This window comes from Cetorhinus maximus, chromosome 4, assembly GCF_964194155.1.
Source record: "Cetorhinus maximus chromosome 4, sCetMax3.hap1.1, whole genome shotgun sequence".
Taxonomy (NCBI): domain Eukaryota; kingdom Metazoa; phylum Chordata; class Chondrichthyes; order Lamniformes; family Cetorhinidae; genus Cetorhinus; species Cetorhinus maximus.
In genome coordinates this window covers 86,574,877-86,592,081 of record NC_135882.1, presented here as the reverse complement: position 1 = coordinate 86,592,081, position 17,205 = coordinate 86,574,877, and the positions used below count along the sequence as shown (strand labels likewise).

General features: G+C 41.4%; 1 protein-coding gene across 1 annotated transcript in view; it reads left to right on the top strand.

The window, feature by feature from the left end:
* The window catches only part of rab2a (RAB2A, member RAS oncogene family), a 97,950-nt gene that overhangs the window by 35,669 nt on the left and 45,076 nt on the right, over positions 1-17,205 (top strand). Inside the window, exons 4-5 of the mRNA XM_078540441.1 lie at positions 1,820-1,902; positions 10,608-10,700. Coding sequence (XP_078396567.1) covers positions 1,820-1,902; positions 10,608-10,700 — 176 coding nt within the window. The remainder of the gene's footprint in view (positions 1-1,819; positions 1,903-10,607; positions 10,701-17,205) is intronic.

Here is a 17,205-nt window from a genome sequence, read left to right as displayed (position 1 = left end):
ATTACTGTTCAGTCTGCTTCCACCACCTTTCATGCAGTGCATTCTAGATCATGTTGTGCAGAAAAAGTTCTACATTTCTCTTGGTTCTTTTGCCTGCTTCGATCTGTAGCCTTTGGTCATGGAGCCTCCTGCTAGTGAACAGTTTGTCTTCACCAAAATCCTTCATAGAGTCATGCAGTGGTTACCAATGGAGGCCATTTGGCCTGTTGAGCTCACTGCAAGAGTAATTTACCTAGTTCCCTCTCTCAGTAGCTCTGCAATCATTCTTTCAGGTATTTAGCCAATTCTGTTTTGAAAGCCACAATTGAATCTGCCTCACCAACCTTTCAGGCAACCTTTCATTTCAATCCAGAACGTAATCTCTTGTGGTTTTTAAAAAAATGATTTTCCTTGTCTCACCTTTGGGTCTTTGGCCAATGCCTTTACAGCTGTGTCCTCTTCCCATTGGCAGAAGGGTTAAACCGGTTTCTTTCTATCGACTCTAGTTAGACCCCTCGCGATTTTGGGCACCTCAATCAAATCTCCTCTTAGACTTCTCTTTTGAGAAGCTGGGTTGTTCTCCTTGATCTACCCACATAATTGGTTTTGGGGCAAGGGAATTTCATTCTCACATCTTTTATGCACCTTCATATTGTTCTTCAAGTGTCCAGAATTGGACATATTACTCCAGTTGAGGCCAAAACTGTTTTATGGAGGTTCTTCATAATTTCTTGGCTTTTGTACTCTGACCCTGGGCTTTAGAAATGGAGACACACTGCTCCACCCATCTCCATGACAATGTGGCCTTTCAGGATTCACTGAGCACTTTTAAACTAATTAACTCCTAAAACAAAACATCTCATGACTGCACTTCTTTGTAAACAATGTTGATATCACGTCTCTGGTTCTCCAGCTAAGCAAGCCCACTTGTTCTTTTATGGCTCCACCTCTTCTATTCTGACTATTAAACACATGGATAACCTTCTGAACTGCTATTGTTTTTTAGGTATCCTGGCAATCTCTAAAACCCAGCATTTTAGTTACCTTACCTTCATAACAACAGTCTTCCCCAGAGCTAAACATTACCTCTAAAATATTAACACAAACTATATGAACTAGATATTTGCAACAATCGCTTGATATTGGTGCTTTTCCAATTAAGTATTTTTACTTCAGATTGCCACTTGTCTTTTTGTCTAGCTAAACTAAATCTTATGATGCTACTGTTCTCTCAATGTTCTCCTTCTGGCGCATGATCCAGTTGACCAGCCTCATCCCAGAACCAGATCCACCTATGCCACCTTCTTTGAGCTAGAAACATACTGATTAGGACACTTCTGAACATGCTTCAGAAACTCTTGCACTTTTCTCCCCTTTACACTGGTATCCTAGTTGATACTAGGATAGTTGAAGTTCCTCATTATTGGTGGTTCTTGCAACCCTCTGTAATTTCTGTGTTTGCTCCTCTATCTCTTGCACTAGTTGATGGCCTATAGTAGTATAATGACAACTGTTGCCACTCCTCCTCTGCCTCCCTGTCTGCCTTTCACACTCACTCTGCATCCCCCAAAATCCCTTCTTTCCCTTTAGTGTACAAGTTCTTGAAGGAACATATTGCCAGTTCCTAACTTTGATTTGGGAGATGGATTTTGGCTGTAACCACATGGTGTTGTCCCCACAGGGGGACAATAGTAAGAAATAAATGTTCAAAGTAGTGATCAGCTGTGATGCCTACACTTGATAAATTCACCTCCCAACAAGTGAATGTGTATAATCTAATGATCATATATGCCTTTGGTAAGTAACAAAACCAAGAATCTGCACTTTTTGTTGTCACTAGGCTGGTCAGGAGTCTTTCCGTTCCATCACAAGATCTTACTACAGAGGAGCTGCTGGTGCCTTGCTAGTTTATGACATCACAAGGTAACTTAAACTTGGTTGGTTTTCAGTCCTGTTTTTAGAGATGTAATTGTTTTGTGTTATTTAAGTATTGGGTTATTGACTCATGTTAAAGTTGGCTTATTTTTTTAATTCAACTAACTTTTGCTTTCAGAACTTGGGCATTTAAAATTGTATTATAGTAAAGTGTAAATGTAATCTGTTTGAATATTGTGAAAAGCTTTTTGGATGTAATTGGGTCATAATTTGGTGACTCAAACTTGTTTTGCTTCACTCCCTATTGTTTCCTAAATGAGCTATATCCTTAAATGCAGAAAGCCACTGGAATATGGCAAAATTAGTGTTGGTGGTGATATGTAATTTGGAGCATTTCAGTTAACAAGCCTGTGGAAATAGCACTAGTGTTAAAGCATGAAAACAGTGATTTGTTTCTATTGTGCAGAAAGATAATTGCAGTTGGAACTCGTTTGAGTAGCTTTTACATACACTAACTTATTGTCAGAATTAGTTAGGAACATAGGAACAAACGCAGGAACATAGGACTTGGGAGCAGGAGTAGGCCATTCAGCCCTTCGAGTCTGTTCTGCTATTCAATGAGATCATGGCTGAGTTTTTAAAAATGATTTTAAATATCTCAGGCCTCTTTCCTGTCAATGTTGGAAAGAGCACAAGGGGAGCCAGGGAAGAGGTGATGCTGGAATCATGAACAGTTTGCCAATTATAGCAGTTTACAGCAAGAAAGCCTTTGATTTTATTGCTGATTTTTCCATCATACTACTTGTCTGACAGGTTTATTTTTCACTAACTTTGACTTATGCCTGTGCTTATGAGCTCTAACTTTTTACATGTAAAAATGCATGCACGTTTTGGTAAAAATTCTCAAATTAATGGCTCTTGCTTCTTTAAGAATTGGAACAGTGGGTCTATTGGCATGGCCCCAGATTGAGGCACACCACAGCTTCCGGATTTCAGCATAAGTCAGGTTGCTAGAAGTTGTGGTGCTATTGCTTACCTCAAAAGCAGCAGACCCCTGGTGTTTTGCCACGCTTGAGAAATGAAAATCTGGGCCAGTGCCCACTTTTCTGAGTTAATTTGCTGATAAAAGAGTTTCAGCAAAAGTTGCTATTTAGTTACAACAGTTATTTTTAATAGTGCAGTCAATTCTTGACATACATACTTCCCCTCAGTTGGTGGCAATATTGCAGGTAAAAGTACTTCACTGTAGACAGTTTACAAAGTTAAGAATTAATATTTGTTTGGTCTTCCCAATCTACCAGTTCCTGAAACTCCATGGACTCCCTGATGAATGTGCTGAATCAGATCTGTGAATTCATCAGGTGTGAAGTCAAAATATTGCATAAAACATAGGAAATAAGAGCAGGAGTAGGCCACTCAGCCCTTCAATGAGATTGTGACTGACCAGATTGTAACCTTATTTCCACATTCCACCTGCCCATGATAACCTTTCACCCCCTTAACAAGAATCTATCTAGCTCTGCCTTAAAAATATTCAAAGACTCTGGAGCTTTCTACCTCAAAAGGCAGTGGAAGCAATGTTCCAACCCTCAGAATTTCTCCTCATCTCTGTCCTAAATGGGTGACCCTTATTTTTAAACAGTGGTCCCAAGTACTGGATTCTCCCTAAGAGGAAACATCCTCTCTAGATTGACCCTGTCAAGACCACTCAGGATCTTATGTTTCAGTCAAGTTGCCTTTTACTGTTTTAAACTCCAGCAGATACAAGCCTAGACTGTCCAACTTTTCCTCATTAGATAACCCACCCAATCCGGATATTAGTTTAGTAAACCTTCTCTGAATTGCTTTTCATGCATTTACATCCTTCCTTAAACAAGACGACCAATACTGTACACAGTATTCCAGATGTAATCTCACCAATGTCCTGTATAACTGAAGCATAACCTCACCACTTCTGTATTCAATTCCCCTCGCAATAAATGATTACATTCTATTAGTTTCCTAATTACTTGCTGCGCCTGCATACTAGCCTTTTGTGATTCATGCATCAAGACACCCAGATCCCTCTGCATCTCAGCTTTGCAATCTCTCACCATTTAGAGAGAATGCTGCGTTTTTATAATCTTCCTGCCAAAATGAACAATTTCACATTTTCCCACATTATACTCCATTTGTCAGCTATTTGTCCACTTTCTTAACTTATCTATATCTTTTTGTAGCCGTCTTATGTCCTCTTCACATCTCACTATATACCTTACCTTTGTGTCATCAGCACATTTAGCAACCATACCTTCGGTCCTTCATCTGAGTCATTTATATAAATTGTAAAAGTTGAGGCCCCAGCACTGATCCCTGTGGCACACCACTCATTACATCTTGCCAACCAGTAAAAGACTCATTAATGCCTACCCACTGCTTCCTGTTAGCTACCCAATCTTCTATCCATGCCAATATGTTACTCCCTATACCATGAGCTTTTATTTTCCACAATAACATTTGATGTGGCACCTTAGCAAATGCCTTCTGGAAATCTAAGTTCAATACATCTAACAGTTCCCCATTATCCATAGCGTATGCTACCTCTTCAAAGAACTTCAAGAAATTGGTTAAACATGATTTCCCTTGCACAAAACCATATTGACTCTGCCTGATTACCCTGAATTTATCTAAGTGCCCTGCTATAACATCTTAGGCAAAATGCTATAAGCTATTATCAATGACATGCTAAGCTAACTGGTGTGCAGTTTGCTGGTTTGTATTTCCCTCCCTTTTTGAATAGCGGAGTTAAATTCACAATTTTCCAATCGAATGGGGCCTCCCCATGAATCTAGTGAATTTTGGAAAATTTAAAATCAATGTGGCATCCTAGGTCTTAAAAGAAGTGGCTAGTGAGATTGCTGAAGTCCATCAGGACCCAGGGAATTGTCAGCCCACAGCTTCAACAGTTTTCTCAGTACCACTTTCCTGGTGATTGTAATTTTCCCAAATTCCTCCCTTCCTTCCCAGAAATAGCTGTAAATCAGGAAATGGATGTTACTTGTATCCTCCTACAGTGAAGACCAATGCAAAATGCTGGTTCAATTCGCTTGCCATTTCCTTATTTTCCATTATTAATTCCCCAGACTCAATTTCTATAGGACTAATGCTCACTTTAACTCTTTTCTTATTTAAATATCTATAGAAACTCTTACTATCAGTCTTTGTATTTCTAGCTAGTTTACTGTTGTGCTCTAATTTCTCCTTCCTTATCAATCTTTTGTCATTCTTTGCTGTTTCCATATTCTGTTCAACCTTCTGACCTACTTATCTTTGTGCAATTGTTTTCTTTCTCTAAGTTTGACGCTATCTTTAATTTTTTTAGTTAACCATGGATGGTGGGTCCTCCAGTTTGAATTTTTTTCTCGTTGAAATGTATGTTCTGTGTATTCTGAAATATTCCTTGAAATATGCTCTGCTTCATCTCTATTGACCTAACCCTTAACCTAATTTGCCAGTTCATGCTTTCATGCCCTCATAATTGACCTTATTTAAGTTTAAAATACCAATCTTTACTCACTCTTCTTTCCTTCAAGCTGAATGTAAAATTCAATCAATTATGATTGCTGTTACAGTATATCACTATCTTTACAGTGCTGAAGGAGGCCCTTCAGCCCATCGAGTCTACACTGGCTCTCTGAGAGCATTCCACCTAGTCCCACTCCCCTACCTTATCCTCATAACCTTTCACATTCTCTCTCTCCAGGTAGCAATCCAATTCTTTTTTGAATACCACAATCAAATCTGCCTCCACAACCCCCTCAGGAAGTTTGTTCCAGACGCCAAAAGATTTTTCCCCTCATCGCATTTACTCCTTTTGCCAATTATTTTGGATTTGTGCCCATAGTTCTTGATGTTCTCTTGAGTGGGAACAGTTTCACTGTGCTGTCCATACTCCTCAGGATCTTGAATACCTCTATCAAGTCTGTTCTCAGCCTCCTTTTCTCCAAGGAAAACAGTCCCAACCCCTCGAGCTATCCTTATAGCTACAGTTCTTCAGCCTGGAAATCATTCTTGTGTATCTCCTCTGTTCTGTACTCCAACGCCTTCACTTCATCAAGAATGGGGTGCAGAACTAGACACAGTGCTCCAGATGAGGCCTAACTAGTGTCTTATACAAGTTCACCATGACCTCCTTAATCTTTTTTACTCAATGTTCCTATTAATAAAGCCTAAGATACTATGTTTTATTAACTGCTCACTTAACATGCCCTGACATCTTCAATGACCTATGTACATATACACCAAGGTCCCTCTGTTCCTGTACCTCCTTTAGAGGCTCTCCCTTTATTTTATACTGTCGCACCATATCTTTCCTGCCAAAACGGACCACCTCCCACTTCTCTGCATTGAACTTCATTTGCCACTTGTCTGCCCAATCCATCAACAAGTCTGTCCTTTTGAAGTTCAAGACTATCCCCGTCGGAGTTGACACCATTTCCAATCTTCGTATCGTCTGTAAATTTTGAAAAAATGCCCTGCACACCACAGCCTAGGTCATTAATAGGGGGCCTTCACTATGAGGTCATTAATCCTCTCCTGTTGCACAATACCAGGTCAAGTATAGCTTGCTTTCTGGTTCGTTCCAGAACATGCTGCTCTAAAGAAACTATCCCCAAAACATTCCATGAATTCCCCATTTAGACTACCTTTGCCCGTCGGTTTTCCCAGTCTATATGCAGATTAAACTCCCCCCTGATTATCGCCGTACCTTTCTGACAAGGTCTCATTATTTTTTCCTTTAAAGAATCATACAAAAGTTACAGCACAAAGAGGGCATTCAGCCCATTGTGTCTGCACCAGTTGAAAAAAAACTAGCCGTCCATTCTAATCCCACCTTTAGCACCTGGTCTTTAGCAGGTTACAGCACTTCAGATGCAGATCCAGGTACCTTTTAAATAAGTTGAGCATTTCTGCCTCACAATCAATCTGGGCAGTGAATTCCAAACGCCTACTGTCGTCTGGGTGAAAGTCTTTCCTAATATCCCCCCTCGTAATCCTTCTACTAAGCATCTTAAATCTTTGCCCCCTGGTGATTGACCCCTCCGCTAGGGGAAATAAGTCTTCCCTGCCTACTCTATCTAGGCCCCTCCATAATTTTATACACCTCAATCCAGCCACTTCTCAGCCTCCTCTGTTCTAAGGAAAACAACCCTAGCCTACTCAATCTTTGTTCATAGCTGCAATTTTCAAACTCGGGCAACATTCTCCAGAGCAATTATGTCCTTCCTGCAATGTGACCAGAACTCTGCGCAAAATTCCAGCTGTGGCCTAACCAGCTGGAATTTATAGTTACGTCATTACATCTCTGCTTTTGTATTCTATACCTTGCCCAATAAAGGAACGCATTCCATATGCCACCTTTACCACCTTATCTACCTATCCTGCCACCTTCAGGGACCTGTGGACATGCACTCCCAAAATCTCTCACTTCCCCTACCCCTTTCAATATCCTCCCATTTATTGTGTATTCCCTTGCTTTGTTTTCCATCCCAAAATGCATGACCTCTCACTTCTCCGGTTTGAATTCTGTTTGCCAATTTTCCACTTGTTCAACCAACCATTGATATCATTCTGGAATCCACAGCTATCCTCTTCATCGTTAACTGCACAACTGATTTTTGTCATCTTTATACCCTGTCCTACTGTGTGGTTACTGCTGGGGGGGCAGTATACTACAAGTGACTTCTTGTCTTTATCATTTCTCATCTCTACCCAAATGGTCTCTATATCGTGATTTCCTGAATTTAGGTCATCCCTTTCTAATGGGCTAATACCGTCATTAATTAACAGAGCCACCCCTCCATCTTTTTCTAACTTCCTGTCCTTCCTAAATGTTACATACCCTTCAATATTCAGGTCCTAATCTGTCACCCTGCAGCCATGTTTCTGTAATAGCTATCAGATTGTACGTAGTTATTCCTATTTGCAGATGTGTAAAGCAATGCTTTCTGTAAAATTTTGTTCATAACTAGATTTTTTTAGTCTGCAGTACTTCTAACTTTTTACAGGCACAGTATGGGACCCGGAACAGGGCCTATGCTTTCAAGCTGCTCCACGGCCACACTTGTGCAGAAATATTGGTGCAAAGTATTTCAGTAATTTGCATATGCTGGAACAGGCTTGCACTGTAGCAAAGGTGTGAGCGGTATGGGAGTTGCTTATGATATCTTGAACTCACTGCAATATAAAAGTGGCTTTAAATAATGCAGGCAAACATTTCAAATGAGATGAAGTTAACACCATTATTTCATGTGTGAACATTTTAGTGGTCAGTTATTTTCAGTTTTTTTTAACTTAACAGTTCTCTATAGTATTATACAGGAAAGTTGGGCAAATCTGAATGGGATCTGGGAGAACAGTTAGGCAGGTATCCAGAGATGTATTGAGAGAAATGGACTTTGGAGACATCTATGAGATGAGATTCATTTGCAAGTTCTAGGTAAGTTGGAGTTTTAAATTAGAGATGGGGAAAGCAGTGGAGGTTTTTGGAGAAATCAAATATGGAAGTACGGAAGTGACAAAGGATATGGATGGTCACTTTGGTAGGGTTGGGATAGGAATGTAGCTGGGTGATGATGGTGAAATGGGTTTTCAGCAGGGTCAGGGAGAGAAATCATGGGCCCTGATGTTTCTCCAGTTTCTAAGCCCCTCATCTCTTGCACAACCCCCCCCCCCCCCCCCCCCCAAAAAAGCTGCAAATCATGCAGTGAGTTGTAAGGCAGGAAAAAGATGTGGCACAAACTGAAATGTATATTGCTTAAGATACCCAGCACCATGAGACTAGAGCAGTGTGTAGAAAGTTTCGAGGTGGGTTGCATAGTGAGTAGCTAGGGGGTGCTCTTAATGGCTGTTTAGCGCTTTGGGTATATGTTACTTCCTCTCGAGTGCAGGGGCAAAGAGCTCAATGTCATGTTCCCAGTGGGAAGCCTTATCCACCTGAAGATCGTGTTTAAAGCGTAGATATGTGATGCAAGTGGCTGTTCATGTTTTCACAAGAAATGAGGATTAGACTGTATAGCCTGTTGAGCATGCTCTGCCATTCTGTATGGTGATGGTTGATCTTTGGTTTCAACTCCACTTCTTTGCCTGCTCCCCATATACTTGATTTCCTGAGACAAACAGTCGGTCGGTTTCAACACACTGTATTCCCCAAGTTCTCCCACAGTATTCAGCCAGGCGATGTTCCCCTCCAGCAATGAGAGGGTTAGGAAATGGCCCCTTCCACTCAAATCACAGACCAAGTCCAGAGGTGAAACAAGAGCAAATTGCAAGTAATCCACTTGTGGCACAGTCAGTGAAAGTACTGACCTGTATCCAGCTGAGTTGAACAAGCTGTAAGATCCCATTATATTCCATGCTGCATTAGCTGGCCATCACTGGTTAGGTGGTTGGTGCTCTATAAATGGTGGTGCATCTTCCTCTCCTACCCCCCACACGTACACAGACCAGGGAGGACAGAGCCCTTGCTTGACAGTAATCCAGTGGTGGAAACTTGACTTAATGTGATACTAGGGAGGGACAGAGGAACCAGAACATTGCTTCAGGAAACTGAGAGGCAGGATGTGGGGTAAGGCAATATGATGCCTCAGTGCAATTGCAGACCCCTGCAGCTTTTCCATGGTCGCAATTTTCTGAACTAGACTATTAAAACGGTCAGTTTCTCTGGCCACTAACTTAACATAGAGGCATTTACCTTGTGCTCTGAGTCTGAAGAAGGTGCTCATTGTGCCCTCCACCTCTACAACAACAAAACCTGCCACTAGAGCCCAGCAAACAGAACTTTCCTCACATGAGGCAAGCAAGAAAGGTGGAACTGGGGAACCTGGCACCTCCTACTTGGCCAATGATTGCTTTGGGCACTGCAAGAACAACAGTCACTCCGCCACATAGATCATTTTGCTTGACAGGCTACTTGGTCAAAGATTACTGTGGTTCTGGCACTGTCTTGAGTCTGGGCTCTGTGTATTGCACTTTGTGCCACCCCCTTCTCCCAGGCCCTGGCTGTCTGAAGCACTGTTTAGAATGCAGCAGGCTCTTGCTGGATCAGCTTGAATGAATGATTGGGGATGCCTGAGAAGTTCAGCTTCAGGTGTGAGGCAAACAGGGCATCTTTAATCCTGATCACGTAAAATATTCTGGCTGATCTACTTGATACTAACCAGACAAAATTATATTTCTAGAGTTGAAGGTGGTGGCAGCAGGGTAAATTTGAGTCAAACATATGGAAGCTGATGTGCTTATGGATGACACCTATTGGTAACACATCACCTGCAGGTACCATTGATTGGACTCAACATTTAGTCTTGGGGCACACTACAGATGACCATTTAGATGCCATTGGAGATATCCTGACTGCTTAGTGGTAGGTAATTGTAGAACCATGATAGAGTACTGTCGTGTTTGTGGGGTGATGGGGTGGGGACACAGAAGAGAGGCAGTGGATGATGATTGCAACAGAACAGTCTGAAGAATTGTGTTGGCTATCATGCATGTCTTCTGCCAAGCAGTTTACCTGTTGTGGGTGGGATGGAAGTCACTGAAGTAATTAAAACAGCAATGGTTGGAGAAGTGGAATTTGAGTTTAATGGCATTGACCTTTCTGAAAGGGTGATTAGAAATGGGCAGGAATAAGAAGAGAGTCGAGGGTTTGCATGTAAACGTGATGCTGTTCAACGACTTAAAACCTTTCTTTATCTGTAACATTTTTTTCACAGAAGGGACACTTTCAATCACTTGACAACTTGGTTAGAAGATGCTCGCCAGCATTCCAACTCCAACATGGTCATCATGCTTATTGGAAATAAGAGGTAAAATTTTAATTAACATGCACAGCAACCTAGAAAGCTAGCAAAAGCTGACAAACTGTTTTTGAGTATAGGCCTATGATGGGAAGATGAGAATAAGAGTGAAATCATGTTTCTAGCAAAGGAGACCATTAGGCCTGTCATGCCTGTACCAGCTCTCTGCAAGAGTAGCTTGGCTAGTGTTCCACTCTCCTGCCCTTTCCTGTACTCCTGTAATTTTTTTCCTCCGGGTGCCTTTCCAATTGCCTTTAGAATTAAATCTGCCCCCTGCCACTTGGGCAGATCCTAACCACTCACTGCATAAAAAAATTCTCTTTGTCGCCATTAGTTCTTTTTCCAGTCACTTCAAATCAGTATCCTTTGGTTCTTAGCCCTTCTGCTAATGGAGCAGTTACTAACTACCTGTCTGTCCAGACCCCTCATGATTTTTGAATACCTCTGTCAAATCTCCTCAACCTTCTCCAAGGAGAATAAACCCAGCCTTTCCAATCTATCCATATAACTGAAGAGTCTCTTCCTGGGAATCATTCTCATAAATCATCTGCACCTTCTCTAAAGCCTTCACATCTTTCTAATGTAGTGCCCAGAATTGATTGCAATACTCCAGTTAATGCCAAACCAATGCCTTGCCTTTGTGTTCTGTGCCTCTATTTATAAATCCCAGGACCTTGTATACCTTATTAACCACTTTTTCAACCTGCCCTGTCATCTTCAACAATCATGCATACGTACCCTTGGGTCTGTATTCTTGCACACCTTATTATCTCTCATCATTCTTCCTACCTCATCTCTCCTCATTCTTCCTATCACTTTGCACTTCTCTGCATTAAATTTCACCTGCCATATGTCCGCCCATCTCACCAGCTTGTCTGTCCTCTTGAAGTCTATCACTATTCTCCTCGTAGTTCACAATATTTCTAAGTTTTGTCATCTGCAAATTTTAAAGCATCCAAGCCTAGAGCATTAATATATATCAAGAAAAACAGTGGTCCTGGTGTTGCCCACTGGGGAACTCCACTGTATACCTTCCTCAAATCTGAAACAACCGTTGAGCACTGTCACTCAACCTACTTCCTGTCCATACTTTCACTGTCCTTTCTATTCCATGGGCTTCAACTTTGCTGCAAGCCTATTAGGCAGCACTTTATCAAAAGTCTTTTGGAAAATCACAGTTACCATATCAATGCTCTGTTATCTTATCAAAAAACTCAAGTAAGTTGAACACAATTTCCCTTTAACAAATTTGTGCTGGCTTTCTCAATTAATCCACATTTGTCCAAGTGACTGTTAATTTTGGCCCGGATCATCATTTCTAAAAGCATTCCCACCACCACTGAGGTTGAATTGATTGACCTTTAGTTGTAATGTTTGCAATTCTCCATTCTTCATATCTTTTATTAAAAGATAGCTGCAAAGTACTCATTAGCACCTCATGCACGCCCTCTTCCTCTGTGTGTAGATACTCCTTTTGGTCCCTAATCAGACCCACTTTATTACCCTTTTACAGATTCACAAACACAGAATTGTTACAGCGCAGGAGGCCACCATACATCCCATCATGTCTGCACCGGCTCTCCGAATGAGCAATTAACGTAGTGCTGTTCTTCTGCCTTCTCCCTTTAACCCTGCACATTCCCCCTTTTCAGATAACAATCTAGTTCCCTCTGGAATGCTTTGATTGAACCTGCCTCCACCACACACTTGGGCAGTGCATTCCAGACCTTAACCACTGGCTGCATGAAAGCGTTTTTGCTCATTACTTTTACTTTGTTTGTCAATTACATTATATCTCTGCCCCCTCATTCTTAATCCGTTTCAGTTTCTCCCTATCTACTCCGTCCAGATCCCTCATGAATCTTTATCAAATCTCCTCTCAGCCGCTTTTTCTCCAAGGAGGAAAACTGTCCCAACTTCTCCAATCTATCTTCGTAATTGGTTCCAGAGACGAGGAAGTTCATTCTCTCAATCTTTTCTACACTCTCTCTCCAATGCCGTCACATCCTTCCTAAAGTGTAGCACCCAGAGCTGGGTGCAGTACTCCAACTCTGGCTGAATTAGTATCTTCATAACCTTGCTCTTGTTATCTATGTCCCTAATAAAGCCTAAGATAGTGTATGGTTTATTAACCACTCTAAACCTGTCCTGCCACCTTCAGTGACTTACACACATACACACCCAGGTACCTCTGCACACCCTTTAGAATTGTATCCTTTATTTTATATTGTTGCTTCATGTTCTTCCTACCAAAATTAATCACTTCACCTTTCTCCACATTGAAGTTCATCTGCCACCTGTCTGCCCTTTTGAAGTTCTACAGTTTACTACTATTATCCTGTAGAAGTGATGGAGAATAGAATGGCAGTTAACATAAAAGGGAACCCAAAAATCTTCTACAGGCATGTAAATAGTGAGTGAGTAATAAGAGTTGAGATGGGCCCTGTTAGGGACAAAGTGTTCTTAAAAGCACAGGGAAAGGCTAGAATACTTGATACTTTGTGTTTACATGGAAGAGAATGCTGATAGAATTGCAGAAGATGTGTAAATATTCAAGGTAATGAATGGGTGGGGTGAATAATGATGGGTAGGATATACTGGAAAGGCCGGCTATGCTTAGTGGATAAGTCATCTGATCTGGATGGCTTGCATCCTAGGTTGATAAAGGAAGTGGAGGTGGAGATAATGGAAGGATTTGCCATAATCTTTTTCTCTGTAGATGGGGTGTGGGGGGCAAGAAGAGAGATGCTAGATAATTGGAGAATGGCAAATGTGGCAACTATCCTAGAAAGAGTGCAAAGACATTGCTGGTAACTACAGGGTGGTCAGTTTAACATCAGTGGCGGGTAAGGCTTTAGAGACAAACGGGGTGTTTGGGGGGGAGCGGAAGAGGGGGACTGTTGGAAGTCAACAAGCCGTTGGAAAGGTTTGGGTTCATTAAGGAGAGCCAGGAGGGATTTGTAAAAGTTGGATTGTCCTTCTAATCTAATTGAATTTTTTGAACTAACAGAGAATGTTGATAGAGAAAGCAGTGTACATTGTCTATGTGAATTTGAAGAAAAAAGCTCGTTAATAAAATTTAGGCTCATGGAATGGGGTCCATGTCAAATTGGATAAATTGGCTTAAGGATAGAAAAGAGCAGTGGTGCTAAATGGATGTTTTCAGCCTGGAAGATGATGGACAGCGTTGTTCCCCAAGGGTCAGTACTAGTACCACTGCTTTGATGTGTATAAGTATCTTGGATATTGGAATATACAGTGAAATTTCAAAATTTGGGAAGTGTGGCAAACCGTGAGGATCATACCAGTTGGCTGCAGCAGGATATGGGCTAGCAGAATGGGCAAACAAGTGACAGGTGGAATGTAATGGAGAAGTGTGAGGGGATGCATTTTAGCAGAAGAGGTAGATAGAGGCAAAATAGACTTAATGGTGCAGTTCAAAGGATGGAGGGACCTTGAGGCGCATTTGCATTGATCCTTGAAGGTGGCAGGACATGCTGGGTTGGCAAAGCAAATGGAATCTTCAGCTTCATAAATAGAGGTATTAAGTACAAAAGCAGGGACATTATGTTGCACCTTTATAAAGCTCTGGCCACCACATTTTAGGAAGGACATGATAATCCTTGAGGGTGCAGAGGAGATTTACCAGAATGGTTCCAGGAATTAGGGATTTTGGCCACAATGCTAGGTTGGAGAAACTGGCATTTTTGCCTTGAAGCATAAGGGATTGAACGGAAATTTGATAGAGGTGTGCAAGGTTATGACAAGTTAAGATAAGGTAGACACAGAAAAGCTGTTCCCATTAGCTATGGTACAAGGTCTAGGGAACACGTTTAAGATTTTGGACAAGTGATGTGGCAGGGGAAGTAAGGAACTTTTTTACGCAGCAAATTGTAATAATCTGGAACTCGCTGCCTACAAAGGTGGTGAAAGTGGAGATGATTCATGATTTCAAAAGAAAATTGGGCACCGAGGGAAATAAACTTGCAGGGCTATGTTGGTTGGGTGGGGAAATGGGACTGACTGGATTGTTATACTGATGGCCAGCAGGGACTCATGGTCCAAATGGCTGCCTCCTGAACCCTTAAGACTCAAAACTAGAAGCTAAGCTGAGAGAGGTAATAGCTTGAACAATATTCTATAATATTTATACAAAAGTGACACTGATTATTTAGAAATTGCTGAAAAATGAGAATTATTTCCAGTGAAGGCATGTCCCCACAGAGCATTTTGATTTTGACAGCTGATTTACTGCAGTTGTTGGCATTTTGGAGCATTGTAATTCCAACTGCATAGTTCCATGTAATCTACATTTAAAACACAATCACTCCAAACCCACTGCCTACCTTTCCCCCCCCAACTTTGGGAATTCCACACAAGCGCAGTGACAGGAATTGTCAGATAAAGCCACTCCAGTGTATTCATCCCTGGGAATCTCCGTTGTTCAAACTGAAGAAAATTAAGTTTCATCTAGGGCAAGAAACATGCATGCCTCAAAGCTCCTTTTAAGGAATATACATTTTGAAGTGCTCAATTTGTCAGATTATTTAACTTGAGGACAAACACCTGAAACTGGGACTTTCATTCAAAAAGCTCATTTAAAATTTTTTGCCTCATTTGTGAATTGTTTCAGTTAACACAAGGGTGTCAATCATTCACAATAAAATTCTGGATGAGCAAGATTTTTTAATGAGTGGACAGTGGTAGGAAATGCAAAAATGGTTGGTGTTTTGATCTGGCAAAATCCAAGAGATCTGCGGAGAGAGAAACAGTTAGCGTTTAGAGTCCGTATCACCCTTCAGAGCTCTGAAGAAGTGTCATATGGACTCGACGTTAACTCTGTCTGTCTCTCTACAGATGCTGCTAGACCTGAGTTTTGCCAACATTTTCTGTTCTTGTTTCAGATTTCCAGCATCTGCAGTATTTTGCTTTTATCCAAGAGATCAGTGTTTTGTAGGGTGAATGGGAAGAAGATTGGTGAGGAGGTTGGGGGTGACTGTTTTTAATTTTCACTGATCAGTGGAAATAGTTTTTCACTATAGGCCCCAATATCTAACATGTTCACAATCAAAGCAGACATTTGTTTGTCTTGACCAAAGAACAATAATTCATTTTCATCAACTTCAATTTCAAAATTGCTGCTTAGAGCCTGGAGAGTGTTGTTTATTTTTGACAGTTATTCTTGCTCATCTGTGCATACCTTATGCCTTCTCTTTCATTAAATCCACTCCTGTATCCAGTTTTTTTTTTCCTAATTTGGCATACTTTGGTTTGTTGCATTTGACCTCACATTTCTACTGATTTTACACTGCTGATCATGGATACTCAAAAAGTCATCTTTCTCTAATAGTCTTTCCAATTTTTGTTGCTTCAGACTTAATGCATTTTGCTGCAAACAAATGTTTTGGTCAGTATAACACTTCTCATGACAATGAATCAGCTTTCATTGAAGTTGGAAATAAGATTGTAGATGGCTTGTTACGTATTGATACAGTAAAACTATCTTCAGACGTTATACTGTCCATCATGTATAGCTGGAAAATGTGTTTGCCAACCACTTATAGCGTGTGTTCGTGCAATGTATTAACCTTACCAAAACCCTATAATTTTGAGCATCTATATCTGATCTCTTAATCTTTGATCTAATTAATAGTCCCAGTTTTTTTATTCATTCATGGGATGTGGGCTTCACTGGCTGGGCCAGCATTTATTGCCCATCCCTAATTGCCCTTGAGAAGGTGGTGGTGAGCTGCCTTCTTGAACTGCTGCAGTCCATGGGGTGTAGGTACACCCACAGTGCTGTTAGGAAGGGAGTTCCAGGATTTTGACCCAGCAACAGTGAAGGAATGGCGATATATTTCCAAGTCAGGATGGTGAGTGACTTGGAGGAGATCTTCCAGGTGATAGCATTCCCATCTATCTGCTACCCTTGTCCTTCTAGGTCGTAGTGGCCGTGGTTTTGGAAGGTGCTGTCTAAGGAGCCCTGGTGAATTCCTGCAGTGCATCTTGTATATGGTACACACTGCTACAGTGTCGATGGTGGAGGGAGTGAATGTTTGTGGAAGTGGTGCCAATCAAGTGGACTGCTTTGTCCTGGACGGTGTCCAGCTTCTTGTGTTGTGGGAGCTGTGCTCATCCAGGCAAGTGGGGAGTATTCCATCACACTCCTGACTTGTGCTTCGTAGATGGTGGACAGGCTTTGGGGAGTCAGGAGATGAGTTACTCGTCTCACGATTCCTAGCCTCTGACCTGCTCTTGTAGCCACAGTATTTATGTGGCTAGTCCAGTTCAGTTTCTGGTCAATGGTAACCCCCCCAGGATGTTGATAGTGGGGGATTCAGTGATGGTAATGTCATTGAACATCAAGGGGTAATGTTTAGATTCTCTCTTGTTAGAGATGGTCATTGCCTGACATTTGTGTGGTGCGAATGTTACTTGCCACTTGTAAGCCCAAGCCTGGATTTTGCCATGGACTGCATCAGTATCTGAGGAGTCGCGAATGGTACTGAACATT